This window comes from Salvelinus alpinus, chromosome 38 (assembly GCF_045679555.1).
Source record: "Salvelinus alpinus chromosome 38, SLU_Salpinus.1, whole genome shotgun sequence".
Lineage (NCBI taxonomy): Eukaryota > Metazoa > Chordata > Actinopteri > Salmoniformes > Salmonidae > Salvelinus > Salvelinus alpinus.
Window position 1 is genome coordinate 14,508,149 of NC_092123.1, and position 23,007 is coordinate 14,531,155.

Below are 23,007 nucleotides of genomic sequence, written 5' to 3' on the forward strand. Positions count from 1 at the left end.
ACCTACCTTACATTGCACTCCACGGGTAGCCTGCGTGGCAGGCTGACTACCTGTTATGCAAGTGCAGCAAGAAGCCAAGGTAAGTTGCTAACTAGCATTAAACTTATCTGATCAAAAACAATCAATCTTAACATAATCACTAGTTAACTACACATGGTTGATGATATTACTAGTTTATCTAGCATGTCCTGCGTTGCATATAATCGATGCGGTGCCTGTTCATTTCTCATCGAATCACAGCCTACTTCGCCAAACGGGTGATGATTTAACAAGCGCATTCGCTAAAAAAGCACTGTCGTTGCACCAGTGTGTACCTAACCATAAACATCAATGCCTTCCTTTAAAATCAATACAAGTATATATTTTTAAACCTGCATATTTAGTTAATATTGCCTGCTAACATTAATTTATTTTAACTAGAGAAATTGTGTCACTTCTCTTGCGTTCCGTGCAAGCAGTCAGGATATATGCAGCAGTTTGGAACGCCTGGCTCGTTGCGAACTGTGTGAAGACCATTTATATCTAACGAAGACCGTAATTAATTTGCCAGAATTGTACATAATTATGACATAACATTGAAGGTTGTACAATGTAACAGCAATATTTAGGACTTAGGGATGCCATCCGTTAGATAAAATACAGAACGGTTCCGTATTTCACTGAAAGAATAAACGTTTCGTTTTCGAAATTATAGTTTCCGTATTTGACCATATAAATGACCTACGGCTCGTATTTCTGTGTGTTATTATGTTATAATTAAGTTTAGGATTTGATAGAGCAGTCTAACTGAGCGGTGGTAGGCAGCAGCAGGCTTGTAAGCATTCATTCAAACAGCACTTTCGTGCGTTTGCCAGCAGTTCTTCAATGTGCTTCAAGCATTGAGCTGTTTATAACTTCAAGCCTATCAACTCCCGAGATTAGGCTGGTGTGACCGATGTGAAATGGCTAGCTAGTTAGCGGGGTGCGCACTAATAGCGTTTAAATCGGTGACGTCACTCGCTCTGAGACCTTGAATTAGTTGTTCCCCTTGCTCTGTGGAGCGATGCGTAACGGTGCTTCGAGGGTGGCTGTTGTTGATGTGTTCCTGGTTCGAGCCCAGGTAGGGGCGAGGAGAGGGACGGAAGCTATACTGTTACACTATGAAATACAAATGGTAGAGAGAAATAGTCCTATAATTCCTATAATAACTACAACCTAAAACTTCTTACCAGGGAATATTGAAGACTCATGTTAAAAGGAACCACCAGCTTTCATATGTTCTCATGTTCTGAGCAAGGAACTTAAACGTTAGCTTTTTTACATGGCACATATTGCACTTTTACTTTCTTCTCCAACACTTTGTTTTTGCATTATTTAAACCAAATTTAACATATTTCATTATTTATTTGAGGCTAAATTTATTTTATTGATGTATTATATTAAGTTAAAATAAGTGTTCATTCAGTATTGTTGTAATTGTCATTATTACAAATAAATAAATGCATTTTTTTTTTTTTATTGTCAGATTAAATCGGTATTGGCTTTTTTTGGTCCTCCAATAAATCGGTATCGGTGTTGAAAAATCATAATCGTTCAACCTCTAGTATCAATGTTATACATATGTATCACTTCATGATAATGAAATCTGGTGTAGCGCCAACACGTCCTCAAGCTACTTCAGTAAAGATTTCCTGAGTATCCCCAGAGATGCATGCCTATTGAAAAATATGCTTTATCAGGCTTACCTCAAAGTCATCATCGTCCTCAACATATTTTATGTCATCAGCCTCCTCATCGTCATCATCAGCCAGATCAGGGCAAAACTCAAATACTTGACGGCCGCTAACCTACACAACAACAATTCGTGTTAGTATTAAAATGTTTTCAACTTATCTGTAAGATGTGATACTGCAATCAAAATAAATGATTATTTCGAGCTTTGGCGACATCTTCTGGTAGAAAACAAAATCAAAGCTCACCCCAAAGGACCTGCCAGCTTTGAAATCAGCTTTCTTTTTCTCTATGTCTTGCTCTGCCTTGGCCACTTTCTCTTGCCTTTTCCTTTTTTTCCAGGCCAAGAAGGTCTCCAGAGTTATTCGGGTGACATTTGGTCCGAGGGCAGATCGCTGATAGACAAAGTAATTGTTTGGTAACATTTCTTAAACAGTAAAAGTCCACGGAAACTTCACAGGATCTCAATCTCAGCACTACGTTATTGAATAAGTCCCAAGTTAGATTTAAAAAAAAAAGTATGTTGGTCACAGAGTGATCGCAAACTTTAACAGAGTTAACAGCCAGTCCTGGCATCCATAGCTCTTTATGCATTTCAGAGTGGATAAAGTAGCGAGGCTGCCGATTGAAACAAACCTTGTGGCTTTAACTGTAATACTAACAACAACAACTGAAATATCTCAAGTAGGAACTTGTATTTTCGTGAAAAAGTGTTCATATCTACCTCATTCTCTATCAACTCTTCCATTGAGATTTCATCTTCCTTTTCATCCTTCTTCTTGTCTTTCTTTAGCACAAACCCAGCAGGCAATGCATGGCGGTACATACAAGTGTCAGCTCCACTAGGACATACCCAAAACCAACCATATTTGTTGTTTTCAATGGCATCAAGGAAATGCTTGCAAACCTACATGACGATAAAAGCAGAAGTCAGTCTAAAGTCAATGTATCCTAATATACAGTGCATTTGGAAAGTATTTAGACCCCTTGACTTTTCCCACATTGTTACTTTACAGCCTAATTCTAAAATAGATTCAATCGTTTTCCACACAATACCCAATAATGACAAAGCAAAAAGAGATTTAGACATTTTTGCAAACTGATGGAAAATAAACTGAAATATTACATTTACATAAGTATTAAGACCCTTTACTCAGTACTTTGTTGAAGCACCTTCGGCAGCGATTACAGCCTATAGTCTTATTGGGTATGACGCTACAAGCTTGGCACGTCTGAATTTCTCCTATTCTTCTCTGCAGATCATCAAAGCTGTGTCAGGTTGGATGGGGAGCGTCGCCACACATATTTTTAGGTCTCTCCAGAGATGTTCGATCGAGTTCAAATCAGGACTCTGCCTGGGCCACTCAAGGACATTGAGACGTGTCCCGAAGCCACTCGTCTTGGCTGTGTGCTTAGGGTCAGTGTCCTGTTGGAAGGTGAACCTTCACCCCAGTCTGAGGTCTTGCGTGCTCTGGAGCAGGTTTTCATCAAGGATCTCTGTACTTTGCTCCGTTCATCTTTCCCTCGATCCTGACTAGTCTCCCAGTCCCTGCCGCTGAAAAAGATCCCGACAGCATGATGCTGCCACCACCATGTTTCATCGTAGGGATGCTGCCAGATTTACTCCAGATGTGACACTTGGCATTCAGGCCAAAGAGTTCAAACTTCATCAGACCAGGGAAATCGTGTTTCTTTAGTGTCTTTCCTTTAGTGTCTTTTGGCAAACTACAAGCGGACTGCCATGTGCCTTTTACTGAGGAGTGGCTTCCGTCTGGCCACTCTACAATAAAAGGCCTGATTGGTGGAGTGATGCAGAGATGGTTGTCCCATCTCCACAGAGGAACTCTGGTACTCTGTCAGAGAGACCATCAGGTTCTTGGTCACCTTGACCAAGGCCCTTCTCGCCCAATTGCTTAGTTTGGCCCGGGCAGCCAGCTCTAGGAAGAGTCTTGGTGGTTCCAAACTTCTTCCATGTAAGAATGATGGAGGCCGCTGTGTTCTTGGGGACATTCAATGCTGCAGAAATGTTTTGGTACCCTTCCCCAGATCTGTGCCTCGACATAATCCTGTCTCTGAAGTCTATGGACAATTCCTTCGCCCTCATGGCTTGGTTTTTGATCCGACATGCACTGTCAACTGTGGGACCTTATATAGACAGGTGTGTGCCTTTCATGTCCAATCAATATCATTTTTCACAGGTGGACTCCAAGTTGTAGAATCATTTTAAGGATGATCAATGGAAACAGGATGCACCCGAGCTCAATTGAGTCTCACAGCAAGGGGTCTGAATACTTATGTAAAATTGAAAAACCTGTTTTTGCTTTGTTATTATGGGGTTTTGAGTGTAGATTGATGAAGATTTTTTTAAATTTAATCCATTTTAGAATAAGGCTGTAACAAAATGTGGAAAAAGGGAAGGGGTCTGAACATTTTCCGAATACACTGTATAGTAGTGATGAATCTTAGCTCTTAGAGGGATGTACCAAAACATACAATTTGAGTTTTTGAGCTTTGAGCTTTTTTCTTTTCAGCTTCTCCGTGCTTCTGGTTCACAACCTCCTCCAACTTCTTCTCATCCCAATTATCCATGGTGTCTATACAAAACAGGATAAATAGTCAGCTCTACAAAACCCAGCAGAGATATCAGCTGTCTCTTCACTGCTGACAACACTAATGGTTAGAAGACACTAACCTTTCTCAAGCTCGTCATCTCTCTTGTCGACGTAGAGGCTCCGTTTTTCACACTTCCTCTCGAGTGTCAAATCGTGGGAGAACTTGCACTTGTCTCCTTTGGTGCATTGGCCTTGCTTGAAGAAGGCACAGAGAACTGACTTTGGGTCCACCCCTGCAGAATTAAGAGGAAAATATAATAAGTACTGAATGTTTCTTCTTGCGCTCATTACCTCAGGGTCTTTCCTGCCACTGTTGCCAGTTAGGTGGATTTAATAGAATAACTACACATTAAGAAAAAATTATTCTCTTTTGTTATTGTAACCCAACACAGGGTAACAATATTGGGTAATGATTTAAATTATGTACAGTAACAGTCAAAAGTTTGGACACCTACTCATTCAAGGGTTTCTTTATTTTTAGTATTTTTTACATTTTAGAATAATAGAAAATAAATCGAAATTATGAAATAACACATGGAATCATCATCTAAATATATTTTAGATTCTTCAAAGTAGCCACCCTTTGCCTTCATGACAGCTTTGCACTCAGCATTCCCTCAACCAGCTTTACCTGAAATGCTTTTCCAAACGTCTTGAAGGAGTTCCCACATATGCTGAGCACTTGTTGGCTGCTTTTCCTTCACTCTGCGGTCCAACTCATCCCAAACCATCTCAATTGGGTTGAGGTCGGGTTATTGGGAGGCCAGATCTGATGCAGCACTCCATCACTCTTCTTCTTGGTCAAATAACCCTTAAACAACCTGGAGATGTGTTGGGTCATTGTCCTGTTGAACCACAAATGATAGTGGGACAAAGCCCAAACCAGACGGGATGCCGTATCGCTGCAGAATGCTGTGGTAGCCATGCTGGTTAAGTGTGCCTTGAATTATAAATAAATCACTGACAGTGTCACCAGCAAAGCATCCCCACACCACCACCTCCACACTTCAGTGGGAACCACACATGCGGAAATCATCCGTTCAACTACTCTGCATCTGATAAAGACCAAGAATCTCAAATTTTGACTCATTAGACCAAAGGACAGATTTCCACTGGTCTAATGTCCATTGCTTGTGTTTCTTGGCTAAAGCAAGTCTTTTCTTCTTATTGGTGTCCTTTAGTAGTGGTTTGCAGAAATTCGACCATGAATTCCTGATTCACACAGCCTCCCCTGAACAGTTGATGTTGAGATGTGTCTGTTACTTGAACTCAAGCATTTATTTGGGCTGCAATTTCTGAGGCTGGTAAATTTAATGAACTTATCCTCTGTAGCAGAGGTAACTCTGGTGCTTCCTTTCCTGTGGCGGTCCTCATGAGAGCCAGTTTCATCATAGCGTTTGATGGTTTCTGCGACTGCACAAGAAGAACCTTTCAAAGTTCTTATTTAAGCTGTTCACACCATAATATGGACTTGGTCTTTTACCAAATAGGGCTATCTTCTGTATACCACCCCTACCATGTCACAACACAACTGATTTCCTCAAATGCATTAGGGAGAAAAGAAATTCCACAAATTAACTATTACCAACCTGTTAACCTCTCTGGGGCAGGTGGGACGCAATCGTCCCACCGGCCATTAGCCAGGGAAAATACAGAGCGCCATATTCAAATAACATGATATAAAAATCAAACTTTCATTAAATCACACATGTAAGATACCAAATTAAAGCTACACTCGTTGTGAATACAGCCAACATGTCAGATTTCAAAAAAGCTTTTCGGCGAAAGCATAAGATGCTATTATCCGATGATAGCACAAAAGTATACAAAGAGAGAAGCATATTTCATCACTGCAAGCATGACACAAAACACAGAAATAAAATATAAATCATGCCTTACCTTTGACGAAATTATTATGTTGGCACTCCAATATGTCCCATAAACATCACAAATGGTCCTTTTGTTCGATTAATTCCGTCGATATATATCCAAAATGTCAATTTATTTGGACCGTTTCATCCAGAAAAACACAGCTTCCAACTATCGCCACTTCTCTACAAAATATATCAAAAGTTTCATGTAAACTTTACCAAAACACTTCAAACTTTTGTAATACAACGTTAGGTATTTTTAAACGTTAATAATCGATCAATTTGAAGACGGGATGATCTGTGTTCAATACAAAACGAAACCAAACTGAGGCAACTTTTTGACTCGCTCCAAAAATTTACTTCATGTGACCCTCATTTACGACAGCCCTATTTCTTCAGTTCACAGAGGAATAACCTCAACCAATTTCCAAGGACTGGTGACATCCAGTGGAAGCCGTAGGAACTGCAAGCAAGTCCATGAGAATTCGGGTCTCTTTTAGATACCTCATTGAAAACACAGTGACATCAACAAAATAAAAATTCTGAATGTCCTCAGGGTTTTGCCTGCTACATAAGTTCTGTTATTCTCACAGATATGATTCAAACAGTTTTAGAAACTTCAGAGTGTTTATTATATGCATATCTTATATTCTGGGGATGAGTAGCAGGCAGTTGAATGTTTGCATGCTATTTTTCCGAAAGTGAAAATGCTGGCCCCTGCCCCGAAGAAGTTAATTGAAATCATGAAGGTGATTGAGAGAATGCAAAGAGGGTACATAGCTGTCATCAGGGCAAAGGGTGGCTACTTCAAAGAATCTAAAATATATTCTGATTTGTTTAACACTTTTTTAGTTACTACATGATTCCATGTGTTATTTCATAGTTTTGATGTCTTCACTATTATTCTACAACTTAGAAACTAGTCAAAATAAAGAAAACCCCTTGAATGAGTAGGTGTGTCCAAACTTTTGACTGGTACTGTACAACATAAACATTAACATTCATTACAAACATGCCATACAATCTGTAAGAACTTCATTAACATAACAGTAAACATCTAATTTGTTAAAGGTGTTACAAATGCTTTTACATGTTAGTGTTAATCTTGTAATTTGATGCATTGCAATAAACTTTTCTTTTGAGACAACTTAGAGCAAACATTGCAAATTGTGTTAATTGAAACCTGATATAACCCTCCAGAGAAAACTATCCACTAATGGAATTAATCATTTAGAATTGTAACATCCGTAATTGTAAATAAGAACTTAAAATAAAATATGTTAGTATCTCCGACACAAAACCTCAATGATGCAACTCTATGCACACTTGATGGCTTTTCTAGATTGAGGATAAACACAGTAGTTTGCGTGGTGCACAAAGATTGTCTGAAATTGCTCAGTTTATATCATAATAACTTTTTGCACCTTTGCCCTGTTCTAATTCTTGACAAACGGTAGTGGGTAGTCCACATAGGCCTAATCAGTGATTAAGCCTGACAATAGGAGTTTGCTAAGCATTCAATAGGGTAAGGTTGCAAAATGTCCTTTTATATATCCACTAATCTCATTGCAACTCCCCTCCAAGTCTCCGACCACTACCTTGTATCCTTTTCCCTCTCGCTCTCATCCAACACTTCCCACACTGCCCCTACTCGGATGGTATCGCGCCGTCCCAACCTTCGCTCTCTCTCCCCCGCTACTCTCTCCTCTTCCATCCTATCATCTCTTCCCTCTGCTCAAACCTTCTCCAACCTATCTCCTGATTCTGCCTCCTCAACCCTCCTCTCCTCCCTTTCTGCATCCTTTGACTCTCTATGTCCCCTATCCTCCAGGCCGGCTCGGTCCTCCCCTCCTGCTCCGTGGCTCGACGACTCATTGCGAGATCACAGAACAGGGCTCCGGGCAGCCGAGCGGAAATGGAGGAAAACTCGCCTCCCTGCGGACCTGGCATCCTTTCACTCCCTCCTCTCTACATTCTCCTCTTCTGTCTCTGCTGCTAAAGCCAATTTCTACCACTCTAAATTCCAAGCATCTGCCTCTAACCCTAGGAAGCTCTTTGCCACCTTCTCCTCCCTCCTGAATCCTCCTCCCCCTCCTCCCCCCTCCTCCCTCTCTGCTGATGACTTCGTCAACCATTTTGAAAAGAAGGTCGACGACATCCGATCCTCGTTTGCTAAGTCAAACGACACCGCTGGTTCTGCTCACACTGCCCTACCCTGTGCTTTGACCTCTTTCTCCCCTCTCTCTCCAGATGAAATCTCGCGTCTTGTGACGGCCGGCCGCCCAACAACCTGCCCGCTTGACCCTATCCCCTCCTCTCTTCTCCAGACCATTTCCGGAGACCTTCACCCTTACCTCACCTCGCTCATCAACTCATCCTTGACCGCTGGCTACGTCCCTTCCGTCTTCAAGAGAGCGAGAGTTGCACCCCTTCTGAAAAAACCTACACTCGATCCCTCCGATGTCAACAACTACAGACCAGTATCCCTTCTTTCTTTTCTCTCCAAAACTCTTGAACGTGCCGTCCTTGGCCAGCTCTCCTGCTATCTCTCTCAGAATGACCTTCTTGATCCAAATCAGTCAGGTTTCAAGACTAGTCATTCAACTGAGACTGCTCTTCTCTGTGTCACGGAGGCGCTCCGCACTGCTAAAGCTAACTCTCTCTCCTCTGCTCTCATCCTTCTAGACCTATCGGCTGCCTTTGATACTGTGAACCATCAGATCCTCCTCTCCACCCTCTCCGAGCTGGGCATCTCCGGCGCGGCCCACGCTTGGATTGCGTCCTACCTGACAGGTCGCTCCTACCAGGTGGCGTGGCGAGAATCTGTCTCCGCACCACGTGCTCTCACCACTGGTGTCCCCCAGGGCTCTGTTCTAGGCCCTCTCCTATTCTCGCTATACACCAAGTCACTTGGCTCTGTCATATCCTCACATGGTCTCTCCTATCATTGCTATGCAGACGACACACAATTAATCTTCTCCTTTCCCCCCTCTGATAACCAGGTGGTGAATCGCATCTCTGCATGTCTGGCAGACATATCAGTGTGGATGACGGATCACCACCTCAAGCTGAACCTCGGCAAGACGGAGCTGCTCTTCCTCCCGGGGAAGGACTGCCCGTTCCATGATCTCGCCATCACGGTTGACAACTCCATTGTGTCCTCCTCCCAGAGTGCTAAGAACCTTGGCGTGATCCTGGACAACACCCTGTCGTTCTCAACTAACATCAAGGCGGTGACCCGTTCCTGTAGGTTCATGCTCTACAACATTCGCAGAGTACGACCCTGCCTCACGCAGGAAGCGGCGCAGGTCCTAATCCAGGCACTTGTCATCTCCCGTCTGGATTACTGCAACTCGCTGTTGGCTGGGCTCCCTGCCTGTGCCATTAAACCCCTACAACTCATCCAGAACGCCGCAGCCCGTCTGGTGTTCAACTTTCCCAAGTTCTCTCACGTCACCCCGCTCCTCCGCTCTCTCCACTGGCTTCCAGTTGAAGCTCGCATCCGCTACAAGACCATGGTGCTTGCCTACGGAGCTGTGAGGGGAACGGCACCTCCGTACCTTCAGGCTCTGATCAGGCCCTATACCCAAACAAGGGCACTGCGTTCATCCACCTCTGGCCTGCTCGCCTCCCTACCTCTGAGGAAGTACAGTTCCCGCTCAGCCCAGTCAAAACTGTTCGCTGCTCTGGCACCCCAATGGTGGAACAAACTCCCTCACGACGCCAGGTCAGCGGAGTCAATCACCACCTTCCGGAGACACCTGAAACCCCACCTCTTTAAGGAATACCTAGGATAGGATAAAGTAATCCTTCTAACCCCCCCCCCTTAAAAGAGTTAGATGCACTATTGTAAAGTGGTTGTTCCACTGGATATCATAAGGTGAATGCACCAATTTGTAAGTCGCTCTGGATAAGAGCGTCTGCTAAATGACTTAAATGTAAATGTAAATATTAACCAGAGCATTTTTCAGAATATATGTACCAGGGGAAACTTTGTAGCTGAATATAGACAACATTTCCATCCTCACCTTTAGCGACCTTCTGAGCAGCCACCACTGGCTTGAAAAGCTCGTTCAGCTCATCTAACTCTTTCTTCTTGTCACCCTTTCTGTTCTTGTCCCCTTCAGCAGCAACCTAGGAAAACAGGATCTAGTTAGTCACAAGTCCACAACAGGAACCAGGTTTGCCGGTCTCCTGACCTAATAGCAAGCTATAGCTTATAGCTTAAACTTACCTCAATTAGCCCGACTAACCGGTGCCTGTATATAGCCTAGCTACTGTATATAGCCTCACTACTGTTATTTTTCACTGTTGTTTTTTTATTTATTTACTTATCGATTGTTCACCTAATACCTATTTTTACTTAAAAATTGCACTGTTGGATAGGGCCTGTAAATAAGCATTTCACTGTAATGTCTACACCTGTTGTATTCGGCGCACATGACAAACTGAATTGATTAGGTCAGCTTTACATACATTTACATTTTCCAGAAGGTGCCTGTTATGGGATTTTTATGAATACTGACTAAATAATGTATACATTTAACTAGAAATATAACAGAATTATATCCTGTCTGATGAAGAATGTTTGTCCATAAGAAAGAGGGACTGTTAGTAGGCAAGGAACTGTGGCAGACAACTTGTGACCACTATGGAACTGACCACTGTGAAACGGATAACAGAGAAGGAAGTCTCCCCACCTAGGGAGGGGAGAAACCCTGGGCTTGTAGTAGATTGTATAACAGGTGGCAGGCAATGTATGAGAAGGACTTGTGAACTATATTGTCATTGTATTAGAGGGACATTTATGACAAAATGAGAGGTATATAAACCAATGTACATGTAATGATTGGCAGAGCGCTCTCGTAAATACATTTGACTATTGTGGCGGGGCCTCCGTCTGATTCATTTCAACCAGTTTCTTACAAATTCTGGGTTTCAGGCTGAGTAATTAATTCAATTGGGTATTATGAACAACTGAGAACAAAATTCTCGTAACAGTGCCTTGTTTTGCCTTGTGTGGCCAGAATGTTGAATGAACTGTCATTTGGACTTACTCTGCCAATTGTCCACTTTGTTGGTCCTAAGCCATTGGACATTTTTGACAAAATATCCACAGGAAAGTATTACCAAACCCACTTTTTAAAATGCTGGCGGAGGAATAAAAATAGCATCAATAGGAAAGTATACCAGTTTCATTTGAGGACCAGGATGTTGACAACTGTGCCATACAGATTGCGAAATAGTTGGGAAAAGATTTTTGATGTACCGATTCCATGGTAAGTCTACACCAATACAATACAAAGGACTCATGTAAAAGTCAGGATGGACATACAATTTTCATAAACCCTTAAAACATTGGAAATAACTTCAAAACAACTATTATTTTGCGTGGGTTGTATTACCAACAAATGATCACACACACATAATAATATAACAAATAATGAGCTCTGGTGCCTCCAGAAAAGTCCTGTACCTCGGGCCTAATAGAGTCCTGCCCGGTAAAGGAGTTCAGGGAACTCAAGTGACCTTAGTCACGCAATGTTTGTTCGTTCATACAAGTGTAGCGTAAACCCAGTATCAATCATACAATCAAAATAACAATTATTTTACCACACAACCATAAAGCGTATCAAATCTTAATAAGTCCTCAACTACAACTAACCACATAATTCATCACGGTATACGTCACACCAAAACAAATGAAATACCATATACAAAAAGATTGTAGTCAGTCGGTCAGACATACAATCCGATCCGCCAACAGATCTCCAGCGGAGAAAGGCCACGAAGAACACTTGCAATTAGGCTACAAAGCACACTTAAATACAACAAAACGGAAGCGAGAAGCTTCGGAACTGAGGGTTGAACACATCCTTGTTCACGTCTCCATCACAACCTCACTTTTGTGAAGCTGAGGCTGGCTATTTAATTGGTAATTAAAGGGGAAGCGCCCTATTGGAAGGAGGAGCACTACCAAGAGACTGAAAAACAGCTTCTATCTCAAGGCCATCAGACTGTTAAATAGCAATCACTAGCACATTAGAGGCTGCTGCCCTATATACAGACTTGAAATCACTGGCCACTTTAATGGTTTACATATTTTGCATTACCCATCTCATATGTATATACTGTACTCTATTGTACTGTATCCTAGTCTATGTAGCGCTGACATTGCTCGTCCGAATATTTATACACTGCTCAAAAAAATAAAGGGAACACTAAAATAACACATCCTAGATCTGAATGAATTAAATATTCTTATTAAATAGTTTTTTCTTTACATAGTTGAATGTGCTGACAACAAAATCAGACAAAAATTATCAATGGAAATCAAATTTATCAACCCATGGAGGTCTGGATTTGGAGTCACACTCAAGATTAAAGTGGAAAACCACACTACAGGCTGATCCAACTTTGATGTAATGTCCTTAAAACAAGTCAAAATGAGGCTCAGTAGTGTGTGTGGCCTCCACGTGCCTGTATGACCTCCCTACAACGCCTGGGCATGCTCCTGATGAGGTGGCGGATGGTCTCCTGAGGGATCTCCTCCCAGACCTGGACTAAAGCATCCGCCAACTCCTGGACAGTCTGTGGTGCAACGTGGCGTTGGTGGATGGAGCGAGACACGATGTCCCAGATGTGCTCAATTGGATTCAGGTCTGGGGAACGGGCGGGCCAGTCCATAGCATAATGCCTTCCTCTTGCAGGAACTGCTGACACACTCCAGCCACATGAGGTCTAGCATTAGGAGGAACCCAGGGCCAACCGCACCAGCATATGGTCTCACAAGGGGTCTAAGGATCTCATCTCGGTACCTAATGGCAGTCAGGCTACCTCTGGCGAGCACATGGAGGGCTGTGCGGCCCCCCAAAGAAATGCCACCCCACACCATGACTGACCCACCGCCAAACCGGTCATGCTGGAGGATGTTGCAGGCAGAACGTTCTCCACGGCGTCTCCAGACTCTGTCACATCTGTCACGTGCTCAGTGTGAACCTACTTTCATCTGTGAAGAGCACAGGGCGCCAGTGGCGAATTTGCCAATCTTGGTGTTCTCTGGCAAATGCCAAACGTCCTGCACGGTGTTGGGCTGTAAGCACAACCCCCACCTGTGGACGTCGGGCCCTCATACCACCCTCATGGAGTCTGTTTCTGACCGTTTGAGCAGACACATGCACATTTGTGGCCTGCTGGAGGTCATTTTGCAGGGCTCTGGCAGTGCTCCTGATCCTCCTTGCACAAAGGCGGAGGTAGTGGTCCTGCTGCTGGGTTGTTGCCCTCCATCGGCCTCCTCCACGTCTCCTGATGTACTGGCCTGTCTCCTGGTAGCGCCTCCATGCTCTGGACACTACGCTGACAGACACAGCAAACCTTCTTGCCACAGCTCGCATTGATGTTCCATCCTGGATGAGCTGCACTACCTGAGCCACTTGTGTGGGTTGTAGACTCCGTCTCATGCTACCACTAGAGTGAAAGCACCATTCAAAAGTGACCAAAACATCAGCCAGGAAGCATAGGAACTGAGAAGTGGTCTGTGGTCACCACCTGCAGAACCACTCCTTTATTGGGGGTGTCTTGCTAATTGCCTATAATTTCCACCTGTTGTCTATTCCATTTGCACAACAGCATGTGAAATATATTGTCAATCAGTGTTGCTTCCTAAGTGGACAGTTTGATTTTACAGAAGTGTGATTGACTTGGAGTTACATTGTGTTGTTTAAGTGTTCCCTTTATTTTTTTGGGCAGTGTATATTCTTAATTCCATTCCTTTACTTTGATGTGTGTATTATTGTGAAAGTTAGATATTACTGCACTGTTGGAGTTAGAGAAACAAGCATTTCGCTACACCCGCAATGACATCTGCTAAACACGTGTATGTGACCAATAACATTTGATTTGACCACCTCTGATGTATAACATTGCAACATTAAAACCAAATAGGTTTCACCTCTTGAAATAATGATCTCATTCAATATATCAAATGGCTATGGTAGGTTACAAATATGGTTGCAAAGGTTTGGAAACTTTCCAGTAAATTTCCAGAATTTTCCTGGAAATGTTAGCTTATAACAGTGAACTTTTTTTGTGGGATATACATAAGGCAATACTAGGTCTTATGGCATATTTGGGTTAAACTATCCCCAATTCAATGGAATTGCAATCCTCTGCATGCACATGTGCAGCTGATTCTCACAGTACTACACTGTCTGAGCCAAGGACTTCATGCCTTCTGGTAAAGTTTTGATTGCAATACTGGGTGGGGTGAATATATTTTATATGACAAACATGATTTTTGTTAACTAGTAAATAGTAGCCTAGAGAAAAGTGTGTTTAATTCATTTCTAACTTGTTAACAATTTCTGATAGTTGGTAGCAAAAACTATGTGGGTTTTAGCTTGCTTGAGCCTGCTAACTGAGGAGTGTTAATTCACCTGTTTCCATACATGTTTCATTTTAAAACATTTATCTTACAAAGGAGTTGTTTAATCTAACTGCTAAACTATTTATCTGTACATGGAATTGTATTTGTTTGTTTTTTTACTCATTTTTTGCAGTCGTGCCAACATATCTCATCAGCCACCTGGTGGAAGGCACTGTGTATCTGAGGCTCTTTCCCCTGTTGCCTCCATCCTCCAAATCGCACCAACATCAGCCGCCTCAGAGAGCAACTGGTCCTTGTTTGGGAACACACACACCAAAGCACGCAACAGACTGACCAATACAAGGGTTGAAAAATTGGTGGCCACCCAGGCAAATTTGCGCTTTTTGAGCCTGACAACGAGCCATCCTCAAAAAGGTTAGAAAGTGACAGTGAAGATGAGGCCTCAGAGTCTGATGTTCAAGAGGTGGACATTGAGGAGGTCCAGGGAGAAGACATGGAAGCCTGAGTGGAAGAGAACCAAAGCTTTAGTTTCTAGACTATAATTTTACAGATGCATGTTGAAATTTTTTTGGGGAGATGCGATAGATCATTGGGGATCATTCAATATTCTTTTTTGTTGTTCAGTGAAATCATCCCATGTGAAGAGTCAACTAATTTAATTCAAGTTAAATTCGTAACTACATTTATTTATTTCTATTGGAAGGATTTAATCATTTGCAATTATGTCTACTTATGATAAGGTAAAAGGTTTATGTCTCCATATTATATGGTAAATATTTACAATGCAAAAAACATCTACATTTAAATGGTATTAATATTAATTTGCATATATTCCGTTAATTCCCATATATTCCCTTTAAAACCTGTTATGGCTGCAGGGGGCGTATTGGAAAAACTGGAAAATATGTGCCAATTTTCAAACGGCCTCTTAATAAATTTTTGCTCTTACAATATGCATATTATTAATACTATTGGATAGAAAACAGTCTCTAGTTTCTAAAACCGTTTTAATTTTTGCTCTGAGTGGAACAGAAGTCATTTGGCAGCACTTTCCCTGACCAGGAAGTAGAATGTCAGAAATCTCTGCTCTCTTCAACGTTATGCCTATACATGGTCATTTGACGTAGGACCCTACGGACACTTCAGACGCCTTCCTCTGGGTGTCAAGAGGGTGTGAGAGAAGGAATTTTGTGTTCATCTTGTTTAGAGGTTGAATAATAGCTATTTCTTTGGTGTGACCGACCAATTCCGGAAGTCTGAAACGCGCGACTTGGGAGTGACATTGGGTTCTGTTTTGCTGCCGTTTTGGACGGGAACAATCTCCGGCTCGGTTTTTAGTTGATAAATGAGACCATATCATCGTAATGTATGTTTTTTCAATATAGTTTAATCAGATTATTTGAATTTTTTCGGGAGTTTTGCCGTGTTCCGTTCTCTGAATTTATTTATGTTGGACAGATCCGTGCCAGTGGACCGGTACCCATGCTAAATTAAGGTGGAAAGTTGCCATTATGAATCCAAACAACGACTCATCTGGACAAAGGACACATTGATCAACATTCTGATGAAAGATCAGCAAAAGTAAGACCCAATTTATAATGTTATTTCATATATCTGTCGTGCATGTCAACTGGTCGTGCGCGCCCAAGTGTGTCTGGCTAATGTGGCTATGCTAATATAGCGCTACATTTTGTTTTCGCTGTAAAACATTTAATAAATCGGAAATATTGTCTGGAATCACAAGAATCCTGTTTTTCAATTGCTGCACAGTATGTATTTCTCAGATATGTTTTATGAGGAGTAATTAGGTATTTGATGTTGGTGTCTGTAAATGTTATGGCTGCTTTCGGTGCAATTTCTGATTGTAGCTGAAATGTAATTTATGATTTATACCATAAATATGCACTTTTTTCAAAAAAAACATATGCTATACAATAAATATGTTATCAGACTGTCATCTTATGAAGTTGTTTCTTGGTTAGTGGCTATATATATCTTTATTTGGTCGAATTAGTGATAGCTGGTGATGGAGGTAAAAACTGATGGTGTTAGAAAGTGGTGTCTTTTGCTAACGTGGTTAGCTAATAGATTTACATATTTTGTCTTCCCTGTAAAACATTTTAAAAATCGGACATGTTGGCTTGATTCACAAGATGTCTACCTTTCATATGCTGTATTGGACTTGTTAATGTGTGAAAGTTAAATATTTTTAAAAAATAGCTTTTGAATTGCGCGCCCTGCACTTGAGCTGGATGTTGTCATAAGTGTACCGGTGTCGGGCTGCACCCCAAACAGGTTAATTCCCATGGAAAGTGCCACCTCTAAATATTCCCCAAAATTAGCAACCCTAGTTACAAATATTTTTATTAAACTGAAGCAAGCCCACAAATTCAGTAAATTAAGATTTTCTAGTTTAGTCATTTATCTTAGCTGCCTTAGAAGTATTTACTTTGCAGGCTGACTAGCATCTAGAGATGCAATGTCCCAACATTGGATGATACAATTAAAATGGAGGTATCTACTAAACAATTTGAAGCCACATAAACCAAAAGCCTACATTAATATTTTTTCCTAAAATTACAGTTCGCAGTTCCAATTATTTTGATTCACATAATTCGATTCACCACGATTTAACCAAATACCAACTAATACAATCATTTGTTTTGTTAAATCAACTTGTATAGCCATATTCGTGAGTGTAGGCAGTGGAAAGTTTTTAAGGAAATTACCAAAACATTAATACATGCTAATAATAGCTAGACAGTTACCTAGAGGGTACAATATATGTTTGAATTGGCTACTTAGTTATTAGTCTGTTCTTAATCCTATTTTATATGTTAGGCCTGCTTCTGCAATGTCCGACTGTCTCAATTCTCCTTGAGCAACGGCCCACTCGTCTTGCACAGATACAAGTGATGCCCACAAACACGCTAAAGTGACATTCCGATCCTGGCTGATATGTAGATTTTTAATTGATTGACAAAATAATTTTTTAAACGGCCTAAATAAATTACATTAACCTGTTTGGGATAGGGGGTAGCATTTTCACGTTTGGATGAAAAGCATGCCCAGAGTAAACTGCCTGCTACTCAGTCCCAGTTGCTAATATATGCATATTATTAGTATATTTGGATAGAAAATACTCTAAAGTTTCTAAAACTGTTTGAATGATGTCTGAGTATAACAGAACTCATATGGCAGGTAAAAAATTGAGAAAAATCCAACCAGGCAGTGGGAAATCTGAGGTTTGTAGTTTTTCAACTCTTTGCCTATCGAATATACAGTGTCTATGAGGCCAAATTGCACTTCCTAAGGCTTCCACTAGATGTCAACAGTCTTCAGAACCTTGTTTGATGCGTCTACTGTAAAGGAGGGGGGAATGAGAGGGGATTGAGTCAGTGGTCTGGCAGAGTGCCATGAGCTGACCACGCGCGTTCACTTCAGAGTTAGCTTGAGTTCCATTGCATTTCTGAAGACAAAGGAATTCTTCGGTTGGAACATTATTGATGATTTATGATAAAAACACCCTAAAGATTGATTCTATACTTCGTTTGACATGTTTCTACGAACTGTAATATGACTTTTTTGACTTTGTCTGAACTAAGCGATCGCGTATTGAGCATTTGGATTACTGGGCTAAACGCGAACAAAAAGGAGGTATTTGGACATAAATTATGGACTTTATCGAACAAATCAAACATTTATTGTGGAACTGGGATTCCTGGGAGTGCATTCTGATGAAGATCATCAAAGGTAAGTGAATATTTGTAATGCTATTTCTGTTTGGCTTGTTTTGGTTTCTGAGCTCCGTACTCAGATTATTGCATGGTTTGCTTTTTCCGTAAAGCTTTATTGAAATCTGACAAAGCGGTTGCATTAAGATGCTAGATCCAGGCAAAAATTAGGCTAGATGTGTCAATTCAAAGTAAATTAGCAAGAAAACATCTATAGATTGATGTAGCCATAAGAACCTGACTTACGTAAATTTCTTCTCTAGTTGGAACAGAGCTATGCCAGAACGTGGACAGCGCGGAATATGGCTAGTAAAATGTACCTCAATCCAGGGATAGAATATGTCGCTGTACTCTTAATTTCCACAAAATGATAAATGTTTAATCAATAAGATTGAAATATTGCCCATTTTTTATTAAACTGCCTTTTTCGTCAGCCTGATATTCTAGCAAATGCTATAGCAGTCCATTGAATCCCAAGAAAATGCAACGCTTAGCATTGAGGTGAGTAGTAGCTACCTTAAGTGTTGTAAAATCCCAACGGGTTGCTTTAACATTAGCTGTCCACATTCTGGCATAACACACTGTTCTGACTAGCTCTCAAAAACTCTAGGGAGCATTTTGCCTTCTCCTTACAGTTTTCAGCGTCACCCACAACTGGCTCGTGTGACCTACAATCCCGACTGTTTTGAAGTTTAGAAACGTAAATAATCGTTGCTTGCGATACAGCTTTCGAAACGTTTTGTACTTAGTGAGAAAGAATCATTCAAATAAAAAATATACAATTACTGAAGCAGTGTTGCACAGATCTATACAGCTATGGGTGGCTCCATCCGACCTAACTACACCTCCTGAGTTACGCTTAAACACAAATGTTTGGAGCACGCTAGATAGCTAATTAGCACAGGCGGTAACTTCTGTGGTTGCAGTTCAAACACTTAAAAGACCCACCCTATCCCCTCAGCCCTCAAATTAAGTGGACACTTCTGATGACGTATCATGACGTCTGATGAGTATACACTTGCAGGGCAAGGGAGGAAGGAATTAATTTTAAAATGGACCAGCCTTGGTCAGAAATTCGTCACTCCATCCCGCGATGATTGTGTTTTCAGCCACCAGTAGCTTGTGGGTTATTTATATGCCCTACAGTCAATGAGTGCATGTCTACTTAAATTAAATATATAATTATTAATATACACTTACTGTATGATAGTTAGCAAATTAATTAGCTAACTAAGGTTAGACTGCCTAGCTAGAACTTCTGCTGGAAAATGTTTTACTTCTACAATTTCCAAAAGATCAACAAACAAAAACATATTTACTTTTTACGAGATGTGTTTGTGCCGTCATGTGCATTAGTAGCACAATTTCTAACTTATTTGCATTCGTTGACTTACACTTGTATGTTGACTTCTCCATTGATGTTTAAGTTTTCGCAGACTTCTTATCGGATGTATAATTGTCACAAATTGAATTATGGGGAGTTTCGGGCCCCGGAGTGAACATAATTGTACACTAGCAAAGCCGACTAAAAACAAGGGCTGAGGGGCTTACGTTGCAAACTTCCCTTGCTTGGCTAATCATTTGGACACCCCTCCAAGATGGCAACGGGGATTTCCCCAAGGGCATAAGGTGAGGGTAAGTGGACGAGGGTGTGTCTTTTAAGTGTTTGGACAGAAGCCCGTCTTCAATAAACAAGCGCTGTAACATGGAGAAATGGCTGTGTGGGAACACTAACCATATAAAAAGTGTGTATTTTTTCAACATTTAGTTTATTTTTCTTTGCTGATATACAGGATATGTTCCTTATGTTTCCAAAACAGTACCACAAGCGATGCGTGTTAATGTTTACTGCAAGCGTCGGGCTCTTAACAAAACTCCCCCTGTGACAAGATACTATTGTCAATAGGCGCTAAAGCAATTAATGTCTATGAATTGGGTACATTCTAACTAGAGAGAAGACATGAACAAAAGCCGGGTTATTATGGCTATAGGTTGATGATGTTCTAATGGCAACCAGCTCTTTACAAGTCAAGCCAGTGGTCATTAGGACAATTAATTGAGAAACAATAAGACTGTAGGCCTAGCTGCGCAATCTTACCTTACTACCAGGAACTTGCTTGACTTGCTGAGAGACATTCTTGATAAATTTCTGTTGTTTTCCACCCTTTTTGTTCTTCAAACCAAATGTCTTGTCCTATATAGATAAACAAATTGAATACCAGCAATTTAATAAAGGACATAACGTTAATGTTAGTTGGCAGGCTACCTATTAGAAACCTCAACAACAAAATAATGTTTCTGGCGCTAGCTATCTAAGTAGTTATAGTAGCTGACTAACTAGCCTGGGTTACTTTACCGACAAAGATTAGAGATGATAACTAGCTAGCCAACCTTTCATCTGTGTTACAACTACTAACTAAGCAGTTCATTCAAGCCGTGGACAGACGATCACACAACTTCGCTACACTTGACATTAATTCGAATAAATACGATTGTAACCTTTGCTAGCTACTGTCTACAGCTAACAAGCTACATCATGCAAGCACAAGTTAGCTACCAGTAGCTACCACGTTCTTAAAAAGGGGTTAGCATAAGAACGCTAACGTTCGTTAGGTTGGTACCTAGCAAATATAACGGTTGGAAAGTGTTCTGCTTTCTACAATACGTGGTATAACTAGCTAGCATCTAACGTTATCTGTCTAACTTACTAGCTTCACAAAATAACATTTGAACGTTACTGTAACTTAGCTAGCTACCGGTAGCTAGCAAACTAGCTTAGCATTATCCCATGTAATTTGGATCTCGTGCGCAAAAGGGATTTCACCTCAATGATCTTTTCCTTCTTCTTTTCTTGCGTTTTTTTACTACCCGCGGCAGCTTGAACTGGTTTCTTCGGAGGCATAGTGAATGATGTAACTATATTTTTGAATTATTCTATTGCGATAGCCACCGCTACATGCAGTACTAACAGGCCACTCCGTGACAACTTGTTACCAAGTTGACGCTGAATGATGTCAGTGGTAATTCTTTTTCTTCCTAGGTGTTTTTGGGGGGCGGTTGGCATCCAACATAATGGTGCATTACCGACACCTACTGTGCTGGAGAGTTTTGACCATCGTTTAACGTCCTCGTTCCTCAACGGTTGTCACTCTATACCACAGCCACAAAGTCAAAATCGTGGCTACATCGTACATATTCATGAAATGTACAAAAGTACACTAGAGGACGAACAAAAACACGTCTGCACTGCTACGCCATCTTGGATTGAGGTATCTAGGTTAGATTGTAGGACGGCCGGGGTGTTAAGCATATCCCAATTTATGTCACCTAGCAGTACGAACTCTGACAATAGATGGGGGGGAAATCAATTCACATATGGTGTTCAGGGCACAGCTGGGAGCTGAGGGGGTCTATAACAAGCGGCAACAGTGAGTGACTTATTTCTGGGGAGATGGATATTTAAAAGTAGAAGCTTGAACTGTTTGGGCATAGACCTGGATAGTATGAAAGAACTCTGCAGGCTATCTCTACAGTAGATTGCAATTCTGCTGCTTTTAGCAGTTCTGTCTTGACAGAAATGTAATTGGGGATGGAAATTTCAGAATTTTTGGTGGCCTTCCTAAGCCAGGATTCAGACACGGCTAGGACATCAGGGTTGGCGGAGTGTGCTAAAGCAGTGAATAAAGCAAACTTAGGGAGTAGGCTTCTGATGTTAACATGCATGAACCCAAGGCTTTTACGGTTGCAGAAGTCAACAAATGAGAGCGCCTGGGGACACACAGGGCCTGGGTTAACCTCTACATCACCAGAGGAAACGAGGAGGATGCCACGATCGTTTGTATAGACGGACCAAGGCGCAGTGTATGTTGAGTTCCACATAATATTTAATAGTGAAACTTTGCAAAAACAAACAGTGACAACAGAGGTGCTACATACACTTACTCCAAACAATATCCCATAGCACACAGGTGGAAAAATGCTACTTAAGTATGATCCCCAATTAGAGACAACGATAGCCAGCTGTCTCTAATTGGGAATCATACCAACACACCAACATAGAAAAAACAAACTAGAACCCCACATAGAAAATATAAACTAGACTAAATCCCTAGTCACGGCCTGACCTACTCTACCATAGAAAATAAAGGCTTCCTGTGGTCAGGATGTGACAGAGGAGTAGGATGAGGGTATGCTAAAGGCTATAAGAACTGGTCGTCTAGTGCTTTGGGAACAGAGAATAAAAGGAGCACATTTCTGGGCGTGGTAGGGTAGATTCTGGGCATAGTGTATAGACAATGGTATGGTAGGGTGCGTGTACAGTGGGGGTAAACCTAGGCATTGAGCGATGATGAGAGAGGTTACATCTCTGGAGGCGCCAGTTAAGTTAGGTACGGTCTCCGCATGTGTGGGGGGTGGGACAAGGGGGCTATCTGAGGCATGTTGAGCAGGACTAGGAGCTCTCCAGTAAAATAAAACAATGAGCGCTGCCCTAAACAACAGTATACATATTGACATTAGAGAAAGGCATAAGGTTTTGATTGGGAGAGCTAAGACAACAACGGGTGAGACAACAATGGGTAAACAGCTAGGACAACAACAACACCGGGTAAATGGCGATGAATGGGCAGAGAGGGTCAGTTAGCTACACACAGGGCCGGCCTGAGTTCGAGGCTGGGGCCGACAGATAAACAAAA

The 23,007-nt window shown here is 41.5% G+C and overlaps 1 protein-coding gene across 1 annotated transcript in view; it reads right to left on the reverse strand.

Annotated features, from left to right (window-relative positions):
- Nucleotides 1–21,599, reverse strand: part of LOC139566245 (zinc finger CCCH domain-containing protein 15-like) — a 28,551-nt gene extending 6,952 nt beyond the window's left edge. The window contains exons 1-8 of the mRNA XM_071387286.1: nt 21,138–21,599; nt 20,412–20,507; nt 10,222–10,327; nt 4,403–4,555; nt 4,204–4,304; nt 2,435–2,617; nt 1,959–2,105; nt 1,725–1,826 (exon numbers count right to left, since the gene is read on the reverse strand). Of these exons, the coding sequence (XP_071243387.1) occupies nt 1,725–1,826; nt 1,959–2,105; nt 2,435–2,617; nt 4,204–4,304; nt 4,403–4,555; nt 10,222–10,327; nt 20,412–20,507; nt 21,138–21,215 (966 nt within the window). The 5' untranslated portion in view covers nt 21,216–21,599. The remainder of the gene's footprint in view (nt 1–1,724; nt 1,827–1,958; nt 2,106–2,434; nt 2,618–4,203; nt 4,305–4,402; nt 4,556–10,221; nt 10,328–20,411; nt 20,508–21,137) is intronic.
- Nucleotides 21,600–23,007: the final 1,408 nt, after the last annotated feature.